Source organism: Pteronotus mesoamericanus, unplaced genomic scaffold (assembly GCF_021234165.1).
Source record: "Pteronotus mesoamericanus isolate MK-2021 breed Mesoamerican mustached bat unplaced genomic scaffold, CSHL_Meso_final contig_82, whole genome shotgun sequence".
Lineage (NCBI taxonomy): Eukaryota > Metazoa > Chordata > Mammalia > Chiroptera > Mormoopidae > Pteronotus > Pteronotus mesoamericanus.
Window position 1 is genome coordinate 21,410,846 of NW_026555265.1, and position 23,544 is coordinate 21,434,389.

A 23,544-nucleotide genomic window follows, 5' to 3' on the forward strand; every position below is an offset into this window, starting at 1 on the left:
TAAACAGAAAAATATGCCTGGGCCATCACAAGCAAACACAAAAATTACAATTAGAGAAGTAAGTGTTATTTTTGAATGAAATTCTGAGGCAACCTAAGGAGACAATTTCTTAAGATGAACTTAGATATGTTCTTTAAAACATAGCTGATAAAGCAAAATTATGCACAGAATTATTAATCAAATTTATACAAAGTCATGTTGGTACCCAAGAGATACATAAGCAGGTGAAACTGTTAAACCCTATATATTGAAAACAATATTTTTTACACTGGTGCCAAGATAGAAAATACTGAATTTAGGATACAAAATAAGGGAAAAATTGTATGAAATCAATCTAGTGAAACACCTTACCTGTGGATTATTTTTTTAAAACCTTTTGCTTTTTTTTAAGATTTTATTTATTTATTTTTAGAGAGAAGGGAAGAGGGGGAGAAGAAGAGGGAGAGAAATATCAATGTGTGGTTGCCTCTCATGCACCCCATACCAGGGGCCTGGCCTAAAACCCAGACATGTACCCTGAACTGGGAATCGAACCCAGAATCCTTCGGTTCGCAGGCCTGCTCTCAATCCGCTGAGCCATACCAGCCAGGGCTACCTGTGGATTTTTAAAAAATATTGTATGTATGTATGTATGTATGTATGTATTTATTTATTTATTTTTAGAAAAAGGGGAAGGGAGAGATAAAGAGAGGGAGAGAAACATCAATGTGTGGTTGACTCTCATGCACCCCCAACTGGGGGCCTGGCCTGCAACCCAGGCATGTGCCCTGACTGGAAATTGAACCTGCGATCCTTTGGTTCTCAGGCCAGCGCTCAATACACTGAGCCACACTAGCCAGGGCATGGATTTTTTCTTTTTGTTAGAACATATCTTAATAAAATTTAAGGGTTGTTTTATAAGGGTTGATTAGTTCTAGTCTATCATGATTAAGAATCAGAACAGAAAAAGACTGCTGTTGAGTGGTCTGACTCTTACTCCTAATTCACAACACAGATCCATTAAGTCATTCAGGGCAAATCAACTCCTTGACTTTTCTTCTTAAAAATGAAGGGACGTGCATAAAAAAATCTCTCAAGTTAGTTCCATGTCTAAAATTCTGTACATGTAACACTTAGAGGAATATGTTTACTCACATAATTAACTTGTGTGACACATCTCCTTGTTCTAACTGTTTAGCCAATGAAAAGCAATGTTTTAGGACAAAAGTGGTGTGGATGATATCTCCCATACATTTTCAAGGTGAATGAGAAACTAAATATACAAATGTATATTGAAATAAATTGTGTATATTCAGAGTAGCAACTTTATAGTTCTTCGTATGTTAGAAGATATTATTATTAAAAAAATTTTTTTTGACCCTCACCCAAGGACAATTTTTCATTGCTTTTAGAGAGAGAGGAGGGAAGGGGGAAAGGGGAAGGAAACAAAGATGTGAGAAGGAAACACTGATTGATCGTCTCCCTATATGTCCTGACCGGGGATTGAACCTGCAACCTTTCCATTTATGGGATGACACTACAAACAACTGAGCCACACTGGTCAGGGCTGTTAGAAGACATTATTTTGATTTATAATTCATTCATTTAACATTTTTAAAGAAATATGTATCAAGTTCTGACTATAAGACAGACACAGGGGATACAGTGGGCCCTTATGTGTCTTACATATATTAGATGAGTAATATATAAATAGTAAATTGCAGTAGATTAAAGGAAAAAATATGTAGCCAAAGGAAAAAGGAACATTTAACAGGAGAATAAATCTAGTGTAGGTGTGCACAGTGGGGCTTTGCAGAAGGATCCTCTTAAAAAGTTGCCTTTAAGTTGGAACCTGGAAAATGAGTGAACCAGACAAAGGGGGTTTCGGGATGGGAACATTCCCGGCAGAGGGAATAGCATATGCAGAGACTCTGATAATTTGGTACTTCAAGCTCTTGGCATCCAAGCCGTTAAATTCACATATATTCAACAATGAAAGGCTAAAGGAATAACCAAATACTCACTAGAATTGTATTTATAATTCTATTGTCTTCCAAACTAATGTCTGTGCTAGAACTCAGAGTGCTTTAGTTTATTACAATGATTTCAAAAGAGTACTTTGGACTTCACAAGGAGGTCTGAAATGCTTGGCTTTCTTTTTTCTAGTTTCAGTATCTAGACATGATGAGTGCATATGTAATTATTTAAATAAAATTACAAGATTTTGGAAAGGTTCAGGATGTATCTTAGCAAGAGAAATCAACCTTTCTCAACTCGTGTACCTCATCTGAATGACAGCATTTCTTAATGACTCTAAGAACAGTATATAATTAACACTGTTCTGAATGTACAGGCACAAAGTACATTTATTACATATAGTGGATACCTTAGGGCAATAAGCTTTAAAGAATTTCCAGTTGATTATTGCATTTCACAATGAAGGTATACATAGGACTCAAATTAGTTTCTTAATATTAATATTCATTTAAATGCTTCATTTACTGATAATATTCCATAATATTCATGAACACTAAATACTCAGGGCAATTCTGGAAAATGGGAAGTTTTCTCATAGCTGTTTGTCAGCTGTAGATAGAACTTTACAAGATGCATAAATAATGGATCTTTTCATACACATTTATATGGGTTTTTTTGTTTATTTGGAAAAATTGAAATTATTTTATCACAAACATTTTCTGATTTTCCTTTTCCATTAAGGTTTTGATGACTGAATATATCTAGAGTTCAAGCAGGGATACAAACAACAAAAATAACCAGAACACCCAGTACTAATCAGTATAGAGTTGTCACTACTTATAATGACATTATGCATTTCTCACTTAATTCCCACAATGAAACCATGAACTAATATAGGAATATATTGTTTCACAAATGGAAACAATATATTTTTAATGTGTTTACATGTCATTTATCATAATCACAAATCAGAGGCCAACTGAAGAAAACTTGAGGTTATTTGATTGGCTGAAGTATGTTTTACAGTGTTTGTTTTCTTTTGGATAGAATATTCTTGTTTTTTTCTATATAATTTATTGAGATGACATTAGTTCCCAAAAGCATACTGGCTTCAAGTGTACAACTCAACAAAACATCATCTGCACTTTATATTGCGTGCCTATCGCCACAAGCAAAGTCTCTTTCCATCCCCATTTTCCCCCTTAGCTTACCTCCATCTACCCCCCGCCACACCCCTTTCCCTCTGGTTATCACCACACTGTTGTCAATGTCTGTATTTAATATGTGTGTGTTATATGTTATGTATATATGTGTATATATGAGTGTGTGTCTGTGTTTATGCCCTTCACCTTCTTTCACCCAGCCACCAAATCCCCTCCCCTCTGACAGCTGTCAATCTGTCCCATGCATCCATGCCTCTATTTCTATTTTGTTGGTGAGTTTATTTTGTTCATTAGATTCCACATAGGAGATCTTATGGTACCTGTCTTTCTCTGACTGGCTTATTTCACTTAAGATAATAACCTTCAGGTCCATCCACGCTGTAGCAAAAAGTAAGATTTCCTTCTTTTTTTATGGCTGAGTAATATTACACTGTGTAAATGTACCACACCTTCTTTTTTATCCACTCATCTACGGATGGGCACTTGGGCTGTTCCCAGATCTTGGCCAATGTGAATAATGCTGCAATGAACATGGGGGTGTATGTATTCTTTCTAATCAGTGTTTGGGGTTTCTTCAGATACGTTCCCAGAAGCAGAATTGCTTGGTCATAATGCAGTTCCATTTTTAATTGTTTGAGGGACCACCACCTTGCTTTCCACAGTGGCTGCACCAATCTTGTATTCCCACCAACAGTGCACAAGAGTTCCCTTTTCTCCACACCCTCACCAGAACTTGCTGTTTGCCGATTTAATAATGAAAGTATATTTCCCTGTGGTTTTTATTTGCTTCCCTCTAATCATTAATGACATTGGATATTTTTTCAAACATCTACTGGCCATCCATATGTCCTCTTCGGAGATGTGTTTATTCAGGTCCATTGACCAGTTCTTTATTGGATTGTTTGTCTTTCTGGTGTTGTCATACGAGTTCTTTATACATTTTGGAGATCAAACTCTTGTCTGATGTATCATTGGCAAATATGTTCTCCTATACAGTTGGTTCACTTTTCATTTTGTTGATGGTTTCCTTTGTTGCACAAAGACTTTTTAGTTTGATGAAGTCCCATTTGCTTATTTTTTCCTTTGTTTTCCTTGCACAAGGAGATATATCAGTGAAAATATTGCTACAAGAGATGTCTAAAATTTTACTGCCTAAGTTTTCTTCTAGGATTTGTATGGTTTCCCGACCTACATTTAAGTCCTTAATCCATTTTGAGTTTATTCTTGTGTATGGTGTAAATTAGTGGTCTAGTTTTATTTTTATGCATGTATGTGTTCAATTTTCCAAACACCATTTATTGAAAAGACTTTACCTCATTCTAAAAATATATATATTTTTTCCTTAAATTTTCTTTTTCTTTTTTATTAAATATTTTATTATTGTTCTATTACCATTGTCCCAATTTTTCCCCTTTGCTCTCCTCTGCCCAGCCTACTCCATTGTCCATGTCCATGGGTCATTCATACATGTTCCTTGACTAGTCTCTTCTCCTTATTTTCAAATAGTAATTGACCATAAAGGTACAGGTTTACTTTTGTGCTCTCTATTCTGTTCTATTGATCTATATGCCTCTTCTTGTGCCAATACTATGCTGTTTTGATTACTATGGCCTTGTAGTAGAGTTTGATAGAGATAGTGTGATTCTTCCAACTTTGTTCTTCTTCCTCAAGATTGCTGAGGCTATGTGGAGTGTTTTGTAGTCCCAAATAAATTTTTGGAATATTTATTTTGGAGCAATGGAATTTACAGAGATCAAAATGTTGATAAGATCACGTATTTAATAGGCATTAAAACCTGAAGTTGTGATGTGGTCTTATAATTCCTAACTATATTTTGTTTTATTAATCCTCTGTGTTTCAATTATTAAATTTGAAAGTAAAGGAGTAAGACAGACCATTAATTTGCTTTTTAACTCAATTCTTCAGTTTCATGATTCATATTATAGATTTATATTGATTTAATTTCCATTTAAATAACGGCTAACATTGTTACTTCTTAAAGATAAAATATATAATGTGTATGACTCGTCATGTAAGATGGACAGAAAAAAATTCAGTTAACTACACAAGTTTCCTTTGACCTTCACACAACAGAACTGCATGTTTATTTTGCAGGAACGTAAATTTTACTTCTCAGGGAAAAAGGGCTGTATGACATCAGCTGCATTAAGTATGTTGATTTCCTCTGGGGAAGGAGAGAGGAAAAGGAAGCAACAGACTGTGAACAATGAAAGAAACTGGAAGACCAGGGGAAAGCCAGTGATCGAAGGAAGAGAGGAGGAGCAGATGGCTTAGGAAGGAGACATGTGGGAATTTGGGGGAAAGGAAGCAATTGGCAATAAGAAGGCTGAATGCCAAATTTGCAAAGGGTCTGGAGGGCACCGGGGATTTGGATGGGATGTGAGTCAGCTGGTTTTTACCAAAATATCACACCAACAAGGGAAATCAAAGAAACCTATAAAGATACACAGGAAGCAGAAGAGACCTAGAAAAAGACCGATGACATGTTGCATTTTAACAATTGTACCTCTTTAGTATGGGAATAGGAAGTGTTAAATAGTTTTTTAAAAAATATATAACTAAGTTTTTCTCCTTACTTCACTAATGATTTTCCAATCCTTAACTTGCTTATGAAAGAAATTATGTACTTAAAAATGCTTTTGTTTATTTTTACTACTTTTTACTTATCATGTGTGAATGTGATTTCTCACTTACATATAAACCAATTCCTTTAAGCCGTCAGGCTCAGGGTAAACAACTGTCCCATTTTTCCCAGAACCAGTGGTTTTTCCTAGAACTAGGGATTTTCAGTGATAACACCAGGACAGTTTCCAGAAAATCAAGATGGTCAGTCATCCCATCTAAGTAAAATCGTAAAGAAAAGGCTACTAAATATGATTGCACATAATGTTAAAACACATTAATGCTGTGAATTTTTTCCACATTTTTCAAAGAAGATAACTCTTAATACAATTATGTGATAAATAAATGAATTGACAATTACATGGTTTCTGATTCGACTATGGTTTTGATGGAAATAAATAACTTAAAATTATTTCCCCATCATCCAAATTATTTTTTTCCAATTAAGTAAACCAAAACCAAAATCTGTAAGGCATATAGAATATTTGTAGCATGCTCCATGGAGAACAGGTAAGAAAAACAATAAAAATTCAAGGCACAGCTTACCTCAAGAAATAACACAAGTCACTCATAAAATGTTTATGTCACAAAGCCACATACATAGAGGATGGAAAAAGCATGTGTTATCCTTCTCTAAATTTTAGCTTAGAAGTAAAGAATTTCAAACATGAAAAGATAAATGTCTCTTAAGCTCTTCTCTTAAACCCTAAAATAAAATTTCTTTCAGGACGAATAACAGTAAATGTTTATTCTGAAGAAATTAACTCTGGAATTTCAGGATTAAGTCCTGGAAGATCTCTATTTAGATCGTATTGTTACCGTATTAGTTTTTATTATATTTTATTGCATCTATACAAAATTGCCAAGCCATAACATCAATAATTTTTTAACTTGATTTCCTATCATTATATGATTTCTCCTAACTGCTTAATTTTTTCAGCAATAACTTTTGAAATGTGTACAGCTAATGACATTAGAACCTAGCTAATCCACAGTTTGGACAGTTAACTATAAAGCATTCCATTGATTAATTTACTGATTCACAATATTCTGTTTAATATAAATCCTCTTTCTCTAAATGCCAAATGGTGAACAGTTATCATCTTCTTTAGATAATTTGTTAATATCATTTGATGTAAGATTTCTAGGATCCAAAATAAATAATTTTAGTTTATCTCAACTATAACGTTTGGTTTAACTTGACCATTTCTATGCTGTCTTTTGTGAAACTACTAAACCTCAAATTTTACAGATCTATTCTGTTACAGTTTTTATTACTGGACATAATAGGACTAATTCTCAAACATATGAAGCTTCTTTTCAAGACCACCATAACCTCCGCTGTGTGAAATAAACTATCCAGACCCCTGCACATTTAAAAACAATGCTTTATAGAGAAAGCTAAGAGCAACTGTCATTTGTATTAATAGCAAATCAGTTGCTCTCAAAATTGTCCCTCCAGCCAATGTGGAGTTAATCACTACATTAGTGAAATCTTAGTATTTATCTGACAGAGTTGTCAGAATAGGGTTTGGCACATAGTAAATGCTACATTAAGCATTCATTATAACCATCATCATCTCTTCCTCCTCTTTCTCCTCCTCCTCCTCCTCCTCCTCCTCCTCCTTCATTTTTTCCAGGAGACTGAATTGACTGATGTAAGTGTGCCATAATGGGAAAAAATGGCTTACTGAGTGTTCAAAGGAACTAAATTAGATAATATAAAGCATCTGGTACATGGCAGGGACTTAAAACACAGTAAGTATTGTTATTACTATAGTGTAGATTAGTAAATTGTTGGTATCCCTACAATAACCATTTCTAAAACTTGACACTTTGTTTGAAAAATCTCAGATTAAAGAAATGGACCTAAAAATTGAAACTCAGACAGAGACAACAGTATGGTGGTTTCCAGAAGGAACAGGGTCGGGGACAGTAAAGGGTAAAGGAGTCCAAATATATAGTGATGGAAGATGATTTGACTTTGGGTGCTAGGCACACAATGCAGTACACAGATTATGTATCACAGAAATGTGCACTTGAAACCTATATGACCCTATTAATCAATGTTAGCCCAATAAATTTAATAAAATTTAAAAAAATGGAGTGGTTATTTTTCAATTTTTTTCATGATAGACTTAAGCAGAGGAGCTTGCTACATTCCATAAACATTTATTGCATATTTACTATGTTCCAGGAATTAAGAAGTTACTGTTGCTTTTGTAAATATTCAATTACTAATTCAAATCAAAAGGTTTAATTCCTAGTAATAAATCATCAAATCTCATATATAAATACATATGACTATCACTTTGTTTTATTAAAATTATGGTATCAATTTGCTATCCCAATTTATCATATGTTGAGGAAAACCATATGGTTATTGTTGTTTCATTGTTACCACATTGGCACTATTGGATACCTTAAATTTTAGTTTATTAGTACAAGTGTTCTTATGCTTATAATTAGTAATTAAGTTTTATTTATACACTATTCTCCATGAGATACTGGCTATACTTCCTTCCATCTCTATGCTTGCAATTCCTGTAAGATGTTCATATCATAGAGGCCCAATAGAGAGAGATGAGAAACTGATGCCTCAGACTTTGGTCAATTGTGTGTTATCCCCCAAATAGTGCTGATTTATAACACTCTTAAGTTTTCACTGATAATATTAAAAATACCCAGGTCAACAAATACAAAATAAGTCGCAAATTTTAAAATAAATTTAATTCTTTTCACAATGTTTTGGCATCAGCAACTTTCTCTTCTCTCATTACCAATGACTACTCACTCCCAACAGGAATCCAAAAAATATACTAAAATTTTCCTTGGCCTTTTTTGGGTATACTTGTCACCTTTTAATCAACATAATCCTGTAATTGATCTTTTACATAATTAAGTCTTTTTTTCTTTTTTTATCCTTACCTGAGGACATTTTTTCATTGCTTTTAGAGAGAGAAGAAGGGAGAGGAACATCAGTGTGAGGGAAACATCGATTGGTTGCCTCCCATAAGCCCCTGGACCAGCAATTGAACCTGAAACCTAGATAATGTGTTCTGACAGGGAATCAATCTCATAACCTTTCAGATACAGCACATGCTCCAACCAACTGAGCCACACTGGCTGGGGCCATAATAAAGGCCTTTTATAATCTAGAAAAGTATTTGTGATATTTATTTTCAACTGTATTTGCCTTTCTTTTCAATTCAAGGGCAATGTTAGTCTGGTTTTTTTGTTGAACATGAAATTATTTTTTCAATATTTGGTTTTTTTTCCTTCTTGATCTTAATAGTCTCAATTAGACAATCTTACAAAGTAACCTTGAAAGTCAGTACAATACCTCCAAAATGCAATGTGATGAAATAAATATCACTTTTTGTAACATAGAGCCGAGTGTTGTTCTATATCAAAAAGAAGTCATTGGTCCTCAAATTTATCTCTATGAGAAAGCTTCATTTATTAATAATAATGGTTATGAGTAAGTCTCAGACATTGGGAGTAAATTTGTTTAATCCAGCCTTCCAGTTAAACTACTTCTATTTCTAATTTTAACTACAAATATTATGTTTAGAAAAAATTAAGAACACCAGAGACAACCATCATCTGAGGCCTCCTTCAAATTATTCTAAGAAATAAGTGCCAGCAGAGTTCTAAAAGATTCTTCTTCAGGTAGAAAACCAAAAAAAAAAAAAAAAAATGCTATTTATATATTCTTGGTTTATAATCACCATAGATCTAAAATTTGGCTCAGAATCCAGGTCAATGTAAAAAGAAATGATTTAACATCAAAAAATACAGGTGCAGCTACAATTCAATTACATATTTCCCTTTTATTTGCAGGGTGTGTCTTTGTTCTCACAGGTGGGTGAGTTGTACTTTAAATTTTCAACAAAGAAAGTCACCACATTAAAGAACTCTAGAAATTCCTATAACCAAAACTGTAGCAATAACCATGCAGTTTTCATAACGATATTATGGGCTTTAATCTCCTGTTCATCTGTACTCAACACATTTGGTGAAGTACATGAACAACAGAAGTGAAAACTGTCATTTGAAAACAAAGCTTAGAGAGAAGTCTCACATAAAATATCTAATAAACAACATCTCTTAAGAATTTACTTCCAATTTTTGAAAAAAAAAATGGAAATAATGTCGGTATTCAGTTCCGGTTTTGAGTTTTTCTTTTAATTACTTAATTTTAGTTTTCCCTAAGGGATGAAAATAAACCAAAACAATTACAATCTAAATAAGAACTGTAATTTTAAACCCAAACTGCTGATTTTTAATCTATTCATTTCCCCATCATGTATAAATGTGCCTTTTACCTCTAGTGTTTTTTCAGTTTAGCAGTTATAACTTATACAAAACACACAGATGGGCTAGAAATAGTAAAAGTTTCAGATGTTACAACTTCCTAGCATATGGGACATTATCATGAATCATCATTTTGGCAGCATTTAAGTGATTTAAAAAATATTTATACATTAACATTTTGGCATGATTTCATAGCCATAGGTTATTACAACTTTAAATTGTCTTATGCTTGTTTGGTGGTGGTCCTTATAATACTGACTCTAAACTATTAATATGTGGGGGAACTGGTACTGGTTATTAACAAGATAGCACCCTCTAGACAGCAAGAAGTAAATGAAGATCCTGCAATAAATTAAACATAATTGCATAAACCGTAATGTTTTTAAAACTCAATATAGGATACAACAGGACGTTCAAAGGTTTTTTAAAACACAAAATTTACCAGAGTGGTTTTAAACTGTTAATGTCACAAAAATGCACAGATACAACACAAAACATACACACACAAACCAAAAGCTTTTTGGTGAATATCATTCTCTCGTGTTTAAATAACATGTACATGCTGATGAGTCCCCTATTCATCAAAATGGGCTACATTAGTCTGTGGTAAAGAATTCTCTGTGACTTAATACAACAAAGATTTATTTCTCAATCATTCTACATGCCCATCATGGGAAGCCAGATGTGGGGTAGAAAGTCCTACTGCACATGACTCCCGGGCCCTTGCTCTTTGGGTGGCCTCCCTGTTGTAGATTCACTACCTGGAACATATGCACTTCTTGGAGGCCACATGGAAAAGAGCATGCTGAAGGCTCACTCAGTAAGTAATATTTACTATCTTTAATTTCCACTCACAGCCCATGAAGCTGAACTAGCCAAATTGGTCTGCCCTACAGCAAGGAAGCTGGGAAGCAGAGCCTTTCATCTGCCCAGAAGGAGGGGTGGGTTGCACAGTAATAAGTACTTGTTATGTCTACCACAACTCAATTTTTTCTCCAGCCTCAACCTCAACTCTGAATTTCTGACTCATGTTTCCACTGCCTGTTTGACATTCGCGGGTATCCAATGAGAATTTCAAAATTACGATGTCCAAAACTGAGCTCTTGAGTCCTTCCACGCCAAATCTTCTTTTTCTACATAACGGCATCTCAGCTGATGGCATCTCTATCTTTTCAGCTGTTCAGACCAATGCATTAAGATAATCCTTGACTCTTCTCTCTTTTTAACAAGCCACATCCAATCTGTTAGCAAATTCTGACAGCTACTGCTTCACAGCAGATCCAAAATCTAACCACTCTCTACTACCTCTCCTCCTAGCAGACTAGTCCAAATCACCATTTGCCTCTTGCCCAGATAGCTGCAAAAACTCCCATCCTGTCTCACTGCTTCTGATATTATCATCCTTCAGTGCCTTTGCAGGACAGCAGAGGATTCTGCTGAGAAACCTCTGGTGCTTTACAACACTCTCAGGAGATAAGGCAAACTATTTACAAGGCCTATAATAAGGTCCTACACAATCCGGTCTGGCTAGTTGTTACTCCTGATGCTGTCTCCTCCAAATCTCAACTTGACTCATTCTATTCAACCCACTCCAACAACTTGGCTCCTTTTTTAATCTGTTAGGTATGCCTTCCTGTAGGGTCTTTAAACATACTGTTTTTCCACTTAGAACACTTTTGCAGATACCTGGAAAGTTCCCTCCCTCAATTTTTTCCCAGTCTTTATGTGAAGCATTCTCTGGTCATCCTACTGAAATCTGAGAATCTTCCCCAATCCTAAGTCACATGTCTACCTCTATACTACTTTATAGTTTATAGCACTTACTATAGTCTAATGTACTATATTTTATACTACCTATTTTTGTTTTACTTGTATATTAAATAATAGAATATAAACTCCACAAAGGCACTCACTAGTAGCTATTCAATGCTGCATCTCCAATGCTGAAAATTTTTATCATTAATTTGCATTAAACATAAATAGGTCATTGGTAAAGACATGAAGGAAAAGGATAATAATGGCTTTAGTGTGTTTGAATCATTAGGTCAGGGAAATGGGAATTAAAGATAATGATAATTAAATGACTTAAAATATGTTTTTATGAGAAAATATTACCTGAATTGTGAATAAATCCAAAAGGAATCTGTTAACAGTAATAAGAAAAGCATTTGTTCCTATATGCTCCATTCCCCTGTGCTGTTGGCTCCATTTCCCAAAACCAATGTTTCCATATATAGTTCACTGTGTAGAACTATAAAAGAATGCTTAAAAGTAGAGCTACATTATTCTTACACCAATTCCTTGAATTACAAAAGTCCTTTGAGATACTAATTTTAATTCAGATCAGTTCAGGATAAATGCTTGATTTTCTTTCAAGGTCACTAAAACCTTGACTATCACAACCTTCTCTATTTTTTGTCACTACTTAATTCTTATGCTAATCCGCTAATTGGTTGTTTATAAATAGTGCAGGCATGAATCGGTATACGTTGTCTTGTTATAACTTTGTTCTTCTACAAGTTTGACACACACATTCTCCTGGGTAACTTGGCCAATGAATTGATAGTGGACACAGTGTGTGCAGAGCAAAGAAAATGGCAAAGGGGAATACCTGTACAATCATAGAGTCAATGAGAGCTTGGTTATTTGGGTGGTTTAGTAAATACTTTTCACAATACAAAAATGCAAAGAAAAAGCAAAGAGTCACAGAGAATCACTGATATCAAGAAGAAAATGCATCATTACTTACTATAGATACTACTCTGCTTGTTTCACAATGGAATTTTGAAATCCAATAATCTAGTCCCACAATTTTATTTTGGAACGAGTAAATCCATCATTAACCATCATTCAGATTAGATTTTATTTTTCAGAAACAATATTAAACTCTATAAAACATAAAACAATTAAAAAAGCAGAAATAAAAAAATCCTGAAGTCACTCTTAGGATGACTTATGCAAATACAGCATATGACTGATTTTTTTTACAATTTTTAGTGTAACACATGAAAATGTGACAGGCCCTGAGTTATGACAGTAATTAAGTGATATATAAAAGTGTTAACTTTTAGACATTAACACAGGAAATTATAGTTTTCTTTTACTAATGTTCAAACTGAGCAATGTGCATTCTCCTCATTTACTTTCATGACCATATAGGGGTAATTAAAACTTATTTATTTTAAAAGAAAAGTTAAAAATAAGAGATAATGAATGCAACCCTTTAGTTTAAAAATTAAAAAAAAATTCTCTTGTCAGGCAGCTCAGTTTTTTATAGCATCTTCCCAATATGACAAGTTTGCAGGTCTGATCTCCCATCATGGCACACACAAGAAGCAAACAATGCATTCATAAATAAGTGGAACAACAAACCGATGTTTCTTTCTCTCTCTGTCTCTCTCTCCCCCTTCCTGTCTTTCTCTAAAATTAATAAATTGAAAAAGAAAACAAACAGTAAAAACTTCCCATTTTTCCTTTGGTGAAGAAATACATGGTGAGATCTGTAAGTGGTCCCCACTGCCGAATCCAATACTCACAGTTATTCTTTCATCTTTGTCATCCAGTGGAGAGCCATCTTTCTTCCATGAAATGGTGGGCTCAGGATGGCCTCGTGGAGGCTGGCATTCCATTACTGCAGGCTCGCCCACAGCCACCATGACATCGGAAGGGTTTTGTCTGAAGTCATCCCGTAATACTGCAGGAACAAGATCAAATCGTTATACTCGGTAGTATATATATGGCCCTTATCACTAACATTCAGCAAAAAAAAAAAAAACATAATAAACTACTACTGATAGATATCTCAATGAATTTTGAAGAATCTGTACTTACTTACAGACATATGCAACTTAATAAAGATATCTGAACTTATGCATACACACAGCAGGGACAATTTGGTATTCTTCATAGGACGGTGGGCAAGTATATTTTGCTGCTAAGGGCCCTCACAGTTAGGATTTGGCTTATTTTTAACTTGCATTTCTTCTCTGCTTACTGCCTACATTTTCTCACCCATGTGCTAATGAAGATGGTTGAATCCTCCTTTTACTTAAATAACACATTAGGGTGATCCTTTCTATTATTTAATGAATTACATATACATACAAATAAAAATATTAAAAGCAAAATAATTATACTTCCAAATGTTCATTTCATTGAATATTTTAAAGATATTCCAAATAAGTGTATAAGAATATATCATCATTATAATTTAAATATGCTCATTATAACAACTCCAGACATATTTGCAAAGTGACTACATACAAAATCCCGTGTTTTTCTATTATCAGTGAGTGAGGGAGAGTGTTAGAAAGCACCAATAACAATAATAGCACGGCTACAAACGATGTCACTTTGTACATTCTTTGTAGTTTTTGGTTTTGAGTTTTGTTTTTTTGGTTTTGGGGGGGCGGTAAATAGTATTTCATTTAATTCTTAAACCTGTTATTAACCCCATTTACATTATTAACCAAATACTTTAGAGGAGGAAACAATTTATTACTGTAATCTCAACCGGACACTAATGTAGTATTAACACACTATAAAACAAGCAGTATTGTTTACTTAGTATTTGTTGAAATAAAATGTGGAAAATGAACAAAGTATGTGTTTCAAAAGGAGTTCATACAATAAAAATGTCCTCTGTATCTCATTAACATCAAGAAATCATGAATTATTATTTGGCATCAGTTAGTGTTAAATCATAACTCTTGTTTACTAGGTAGGTAATCTTGAACACAATCTCTCCCTGTTTACAAAGCAGGCATGGAGATACATGTTTCAATACAAGGTATGTTAGTTACCTTTCTCTCACTCCACTATTTCCCAGTGTACGATAAAATGTGAACAACTTTGGTCATCTAATTTAAGATGGTATTAAAATGTTTGTTGGTATATTAAGTGTATAGATTTGAAGTGATAAATGTTATCTTTTAAAACCTATTGAGTTGAATATTTGATACTACAGTTTTGTACTGGAATTGATATCCTTCCACTCAATGGCATTTAAAAATACTTTTCATGGGAAAAGTACAATAATGTGAAAAACTTATATTGAAACTATTATTTCAAAAGTCACTTAAATTTTGCTTTCAAAACCTTGAACAAGCTTAAAGGCTTACAAAATCGTGTATTTTTCTCTTGGAATTCTTTCCTTTTTCTTCCTCTGTACCAACTAAGTATGCATATACATTTGAGAAAGCCTTAACATCCACTCAAACAAAACTATTTTTTAATGTATATATTGAGAAAACATGTGTACACTATGCCTATGTGGACACTTGGAAAACACAACTTCAATAAGAACTTATATGCTCTTCTTTGAAAGAAAAGGGAAAGGAAAGGAAAAAAAATATGATTGCACCACACTGGTAATTCTAACTTCAATGCTAAACATTATTTATTAATAAAATACAGAGACACAAAGGTAAACCTTGCTGAACTGCTGTTACCACATAATAAAAAAAAAAAAAAAACAGAGTAGGAAGACTTCCACTCTTTATAAATTTACATTACAATTACTAGGTGTTATGAATATACCACAAATAAAGTATAAGGTTTATAGAAAAAGCAAATGAACTGACTTTAACAAACAGTGTGTGCCTTTCTGGATCACATTATTAATCTAAGATAACAACTCTGAAAAATTTTAACACCCTTGAAAAGTACAAAGGTATAATAATGTTCAAATAAAAATAAATAATTTGGACAATTATTCTATTTGGTGAGCTTAAAACCAATGGTAACACTATATCTTACTTACAAATTGAGATTATATCTCAAATAAATCATTGAATAATAAAATGTCTTTCAAAAATATCAAAGGTATAAGTCAGATTAATCAAAATTTCTTTTCGATTTATTATGTTATTTGAGTTTTTTAGTATATAAAGCTAACAGAATGGAACCCATTAAAGATTGCTGCTTAGATAACATTCACGTAATTATTTTTGCAGCTGTAAAGCAGAAAACTCAAATATTGCCTATAGCTAAAGGCAACCCTGCATATAGTTGAATTAAAGTTTTTTCTTTTCTATAAAAGCAACTTTTCTTTCTCAAACTTGTCCCAAACATTTCCTTTTGGAGATGTATGTGTCACATTATAAAATGATATGAGCTTTTAGTTAAATTATCCAATTTTCTTAATTCATGTGTGTATTTAAGTAATTAAAAACTGAATTCAAATGATTGGCAGCAGCTTGGCAGAAAAAACAATGATCTTCATAAGTATTCTCAAATATGGATTCTTTTTGTAAAAGCCTCTCTCTCCTCTAACAACCCTATTAATCAAAGTGTATATTATGCTACTATGAAATGGTATGAATAGTATGAAATTCTAAAATTTGGAACTCACTTTAGAAAAAGAGATTTAATATTAATTTGAAAATAGCAAAAAAAAAAAAAACACATATAATGTATCCAAGTAGAGATCACCTAAAATGGTGATAAAACAAACTATAGTTCATTCTAATATTTCTTTCATATTTCTGTAACTGTTTCATATTTATAGGTCATGTAATTTGGCTCAATTGCTTCCCAATTTTTTTAATTTTATTAAATTAGAAAAAGCAAGAGGCCCCAGTGGCCTAACAGATAAGGCATTCACCTCCTAAATTAGAAAAAGCATAGTAAACTTCATTAAATCTTTTAATCTCTTGGAAATATTTTGTCTAAAAAAGTGGTTAACTAAAATTTAACCTTTAAAACAAAACATGTAATCATTTGTCTTTCTGAAAGCAATATATCAATTTTAACACAATTTTCAGAATAAGTTAATACGTTTCAAAAAAAAATTCAGCAGTGACATTGCAGTCTACATGGGTCATGTTGAGTAGACAGGAGCAAAGTGAAAAAATGTCAAAGACAAATTGTTTCAAGTACTATATAATGGAGACTTTAACATTTGTAACACTCTCTAAAAGCACTATAGAACATTTTAGAACTGAATGAAATATAAACTTATTAAACAGGTAGGAATCTTTGACAACATCTAATCCATCCCATGAAATAGAGGCAAGTGAGTCCCAAGAAATGTTACCAGCCTATGTCATTTGGCAGGAAGAGATCAAAATAAAACATATATTTCTAATGCAGTACTCCTGTTCTTTTTTAAAAATCTTCACCTGAGGATATTTTTTTTCCTTGCTTTTAGAGAGAGAGAGAGAGGAAGGGTGGGGGGAGAGAGGAAAAATCGATATGAGAGAGAAGCATCAACTTGGTAGCTTTCTCATATGCACCCTGATCAGGGATTGAATCCACAACCTGGATATGTGACCTGACTGGGGATTGAACTCACAACCTTTTGGTCTATGGGATGATGCTTCAACCAACTGAGCCACACTGGCCAGGATTCTAATGCAGTTCTCTTAACAAAGTCACCATTTTACTGTAAAAAGTAATTATCCTATCTGATCGATTTCTAACAAATCCACTGTACTATGACAGAAGCTTGATGTTTAGTGACTATTCATCAGGTGCACTACAATCCCCTGGCTACCTAATTTTGGAATAGCTCAAGTGCTCCTAAAATTAATTTTGCTCCCTAACCAAGTGGTGAACATCTGTGACCTATAATGCCTTCAGCTTCATGAATCACAGAACCTTAATGCAGTCAGGGATCAGAAAGATGTGTGATACAAATGTTTTCTTTTAGAAATTAATAACCTCAAGCTCCTGGGGGGTGGGGAAGAAGAGCACATCACATAAACAGTAATGATAGTAATGGTCACAATATAATCATGTTAGCAATGGCCCATGTTAATTGAACATCTACTGGGTAAAGAGCCATGCCAAGTATCTACACATTTAGTCCTCATAACAGGTTATGATAAAGCAAATTTATTCGTTTCATTTTATGGATAGGTAATTTGTAAGTGTTTAGCAGCAGAGCTAAAACACAACTCCAGTCCACTAGGAACTCTTCTCTACATGCTTAGCCACCTACCTGGTCTTAAGACGATGTTCACAATTCTAAATACATGATATAATTAATAGTTCAGCCTCTTCCCATTGGAAAATAAGTTCAATGAGGAATTTCCCTTGTGACAGCCAACTGGCTATTTGACTATAGGCTACATTCTTGTTCTTCCTCAGATTTTTCCATGTATGGAGGAGGCCACTTCAAACTTTAACTGGCATGTTAAGAATTACAACTCACCATTATAATAATGTATGCTGTTAATTGTTCTCGATGATTCTAGTTTATTTCAGCAACAAAATGATTTAAAAATTTGTACAATAAGTGTTTTAATTAAAAATAGGCATTTTAATTAGAAGCAAGTATCTTGGGGAAAACAGAGAAAGTTAATATGCAGTACTGGATTTTTTTTCCTAATAAATGACTATTTTGTCAATAAAACCTTGCAGCAAATAATAGTAAGCTGTCAACTGGGGAAAGAAAAAAGAATAACAAAGTCCTTTAAAACATAGGGAACAGTAAAGGAAAAAATAAATGAGGAAGTATATTCCCAAAGACAAAGAAACTTTAGAGATGCTTAGTAAAAGCTTAACTCTGTCACAACGATGAACCACTTTAACCGATTGCTAAAGTATTCATCACTTCTAGTATTTCTGAGTAGAGAATATATTACTCACTTCTATGGCATTTCTAGTTCTCTATCTAAATGCCCACTTACATGCTGACATAAATAAATGTTATCTAATTTCAAAATAACTATCATTCTTTTTTACTACATCTGTACTGAGCACATACTTTGTGCCTGGCGTCTATGCCACAACTTTGTTATTTTCCTTGCAGTGAAATTGATATAAATGCTGATGTCTGTCAAGAAACAACAATATTTACCCTATCACAAAATGGCAATACAGTAGGGTTTTATTGCAGATTATTTTGTATTCAGTTATATGTTTTGAGAGCAAATTTATCATAAAGGCTTTTTGTAACTATTTACCTTCCTATTTTGTAAGTTCACAGCATTATCCAGAAGAGCAAAGTGTTACATGGGGTAAAAATGGTCTCTACCATTTCTGAAAATAGTAATTTCAAAATTTAAAAAGCATTCCACCAAAAAAAGGTGATTGCACAGAAATATACCTTACCTTGTTCAAGAGGAAAACTAAAATAATATGTAAAATAATATTTCATGAGGTATTATCCTCTCATACAATGATCTTCTAAAGCTAAGGAATTTTATTTTTATTTTTAATTGAATTTATTGGGGTGACATTGGTTACTAAAATTATATTGATTTCAGGTATACAATTCTACAAAAGAATTTGACTTTAAAAATGATGCATATAGAAAAGGGAACTGGCTATATGGGAGAATATATTTGCCAATGACACTGGACAAGGGATTAATCTCCAAAATACAGAAAGAACTTACACAACTCAACACCAGGAAGACAAACAGCCAAATTAAAAAATGGGCAAAGGACCTGAACAGATACCTTTCCAAGGAGGACATAAGGAGGGCCCAGAGACATATGAAAGAATGTTCAACATCACTAGCTATCAGAGTTATTAGTTAAAACCACAATGAGATACCACTTCACACCAGTCAGAATGGCCATCATCAACAAATCAACAAATAACAAGTGCTGGCCAGGATGCGGGGCGGGAGCGGGGGAAGAGGGGGGCGCGGGGCGGGGGCAGGTTGCACAGGGAAGGGAACTCTAGTGCACCGTTGGTGGGAATGCAGACTGGTGCAGCCACTGTAGAAAACAGTAAGGAATTTCCTCACAAAAGTAAAAATGTAACTGCCTTAGAACCCAGCAATTCCGCTGCTGGGAATATACATTAAGAATTCTGAAATACAAATTCAAAAGAACTTATGCACCCCTATGTTCATAGCAGCACCACTTACAACAGCCAAGTGCTGGAAACAGCCCAAAGCCTATCAAGTAGATGAGTGGATTAAAAAACTGCCTTACACATGAAATACTACACAGCAGAAAGAAAGAAGGAAGCCATACCTTTGGCAACAGCACGGATGGGACTAGACAGTATTACGCTAAGTGAAGTAAGTCAGTCAGCGAAAGAGAAATGCCATATGACTTCACTTATAACTGGAATCTAATGAACAGAAAAAACTAACAAGAAAAATAGAGCCAGAGACATGGAAACATGGAACAGATAGAGAGCAGTAGGAGGAGGAGGGGGAGAGAAATGGTGGGAGGAAGGGGAAGGGATTAGTCAAAGAACATGTATGAAGGACTCATGGGCATGAACAAAGGAGAGGGGACTGACTGTGGATGAGAGGGATGGGCTGGCTGGAAGGGGGCAAAAGGGGGAAAAATTGGGGCAGCTGTAATAGAATAAACAATAAAAAATAAAGTAGAAACAATTAAAAAAATAAAAATGATGCATGCAAACATCAATTCTGTATAATTAGGATTTAATCATGTTCATTTCCCAAAAATACATATTCACTTTTTAAAATCTGACACAATATATCTATGAATGATCTTCAATAATTATGTCATCTTTTACTTATGTTTTTTATAGCCTAAAATTTTATTTTTAAACATTAAATTATGGTGTGGTTAAGATCTTGGAAGAAAATATGCTGGTAAAGGCACTTATTTTCTTAACTACTAGAGCTTTGAAGATTTTTCACAAACTGCTTATGCTCTACCCTAGGAAAGCAGTACTTACTTTTTTTTCAGTAAGTTATACATTCTGAAAAGTTATACAGTATGGATGGCTATCAAACAGTCAACCTTAACACGAATGAATACCAGAGAACACTGCAAATAGAGGGAGAAGCCATTACCAGAATGAAAGTAATTAATAACAATTTATTTGTTTGTTTTCAAAACAATATATACATCACATCCCTGGTCTTTTAAAGGTTAGAATTACTTCCAGATTGGGTCCACGATTAAACTACATTCCCATTTCACAAAAACATTAACAGCATAATGGCACTTTCTATGAAAAGCCTTCATGGCTATCTGCAGTCAATGTTTCATGGTTTCATTATTTTACTTCAGGAATCAACAACACTACAAGATATTCCCTAGTGTTCATTACACTGGCACTAAGTCATCAAGACAAATGAAAGGGAAGCTTGGCATACTAGACTTGAGTTAAAATCTGTAATGTATTCCAGAGAAAAGCATACATCAATAAAGATCAACATTTATATGGTTAATACTCAGCAGACTTGAAGTCTGGGAGATCATAAAAAAATGTACTGCCAAAATAAGTCAAGTTGCTACAATCATATGTTCTGACTTAAAGATGTCAGTAGCTTACTAGATGCTTGCATTTTACATAGTTCAAAAATAGAAATTAAATCAATGTATTAATGAAAAACATGTAGCATTTGTAAAACACTATTTTATGTTACTATGTGTAAATATATTTATTTGGGAGTCAAAAACAAAAGTCAGAAATTTCAGGATCACGACACACATCCTTCCACTGTGCTGTGATTTTACTAGGTATATTCCCAATGACTTAGTTATTTCCATACAAAACAGGGTTTTACACTATATCTTGCTAGGGTTATTATAAAGACTAATTATTTAGTGTTTGTACAGGACTTGCCATTTATATGGTGCATTACATCTGCAAAGAAGTATTACTATTAGTCACTGTGAGGAATTGCCAAATTTCTCAGCTGCCAGTACAAATGGAGAGGAGGACAAAGAATGCCATTGAGGAGGGTTTCTGAGTGCCAGAGCAAAAGTCACACCCAGGAGTGGGCTGGCAGGGTTAAAAAAATACAGACAGATGAGGCTCTCTGAGCCATGGGACCCCGGTTGGGGCAAGACAGGCATGTGCTCTTTCTTTTATAAAAATCTAAGTTTCTTTTCAGTGCCCTGCACTACAAGAGTCCTGATCAAAGAAATATACTTATTTATTTGTTGCCTGGCTCTTTGTAATAAAATGTCAACACCATGAGAACATGGTAGTTAGTGCCTTTATCACTCTATATATCCAATGTTCAAAACAATGTCCAAGTCATAGTCCATGTTTATAATATACCTTCTGTGTGCTTGGTATTTTATATGAGACAATACTAAAATTGGCATGAATCCTATACTCATGGTGCTCAATGTACAGGGGAGTAAATAGGCAATATTCAAATAAACACACACATGAATATACAATGATAATTGTGATACATACCCTGAAGGAAATGCGTAAGATGCTGTGTGAGAGACCAACAAAGAATATAATTTAGTTGGTGATGTGGGAACACTAAGGAAGTAACAATTAAGCAGAGACCTGAAAACTGAGTAAAAGTTATCCTAGAAAAAGTGCACTGTAGACAGAGGAAGTAATTTAGGCTGAAGAAAAAACTCAGTACAGTAAATGAACTTGAACAGACTCAAACCTAGTGTAGTGCGACAGGGTATCAGACATTCACCAGGAAGTTGGCCACGGAGAAGGGGCCAGATTTGTCGGACACAGCAGCCATGATAAAGGGTCTCCTTTAATTTTAATTCCTGCGGGAAGCCACTTCGGTGGTTTTTAAGCACAGCTGTCTCATGATGGAATTATCATATTTAAATATTCATTATAGCTAGTCTTGGAATGAAATGGAGAGAGACATAAGAATGGAAGTGAAGAGTCCAATTAGAAGGCTACTACAGTAATTAAAGGGAAAGAGATCAGGGCTTTATAACATGATGATGACACGGAATTTTGTGCAAAGGGGAGACAGAGTACACGTCTATACTGGAGGTAAAAATCAAAACGACTTCTTGAAGAGTTTCAATTGACAGAAAGATATCAATAATGATACCTAAGTTGTTGTTGTTGTTGTTGTTGTTGTTATTATCTGAATAACTGAACATGGTATTTTTGAGTTACAGGAGAATAGATAGCACACAAATAAGTCATTTCCTGAAGAAGAAGTACAGGAAAAATAAATATGGCATAACTTTGAGAGTATAGGGATAAAATGAAAACCATTTTATTCACTAAAAAATATCATTTCAACTTCTGCGCCATAGCAATTTACTTGTTGAGACTTGGCACTGTTATATTCCAAATCTCAGCTGTAAACTGATAATCCTTGATCAATTAATCTACATTGTATTTTTAGGATGATGAATTTTATTTAGTTTGATGCATATGGTAATATTTTAACAGACTGAAAAACAGAAATAAAACTAGTATATTTTAATTATATATACATACAAATGTGATTATATGTATATGTATATGTGATATATATGATACATATGACCACTGATAGTTCAGCAGCAAATTATAGAAAAAAACTCACTCAGTGACTACATTCAGACAATAAAAAACAACTCAACACATTATAGGGCATTTCTCAGGACTGCCACAGATTAAGTTTAATCTACTGTTTAAGTGTAAGAGAACCAATGGCATGTTAAATATTATTATATAATTAGAATAGTCAGAGAGTTCACACTGTCAAAAGTTTACAAACTCAATCAATTTCCCTAGAAAAATGTTGACTCACCAAACATTTGGTGAGGATTTATTTGTGATTCACTCATTTATTTATTCAATAAAAGCA

At 33.8% G+C, this 23,544-nt stretch overlaps 1 protein-coding gene across 1 annotated transcript in view; it reads right to left on the reverse strand.

Moving 5' to 3' along the window:
* The window catches only part of ROBO1 (roundabout guidance receptor 1), a 390,902-nt gene that overhangs the window by 122,598 nt on the left and 244,760 nt on the right, over window positions 1–23,544 (reverse strand). Inside the window, exon 3 of the mRNA XM_054585231.1 lies at window positions 13,616–13,773. Coding sequence (XP_054441206.1) covers window positions 13,616–13,773 — 158 coding nt within the window. The remainder of the gene's footprint in view (window positions 1–13,615; window positions 13,774–23,544) is intronic.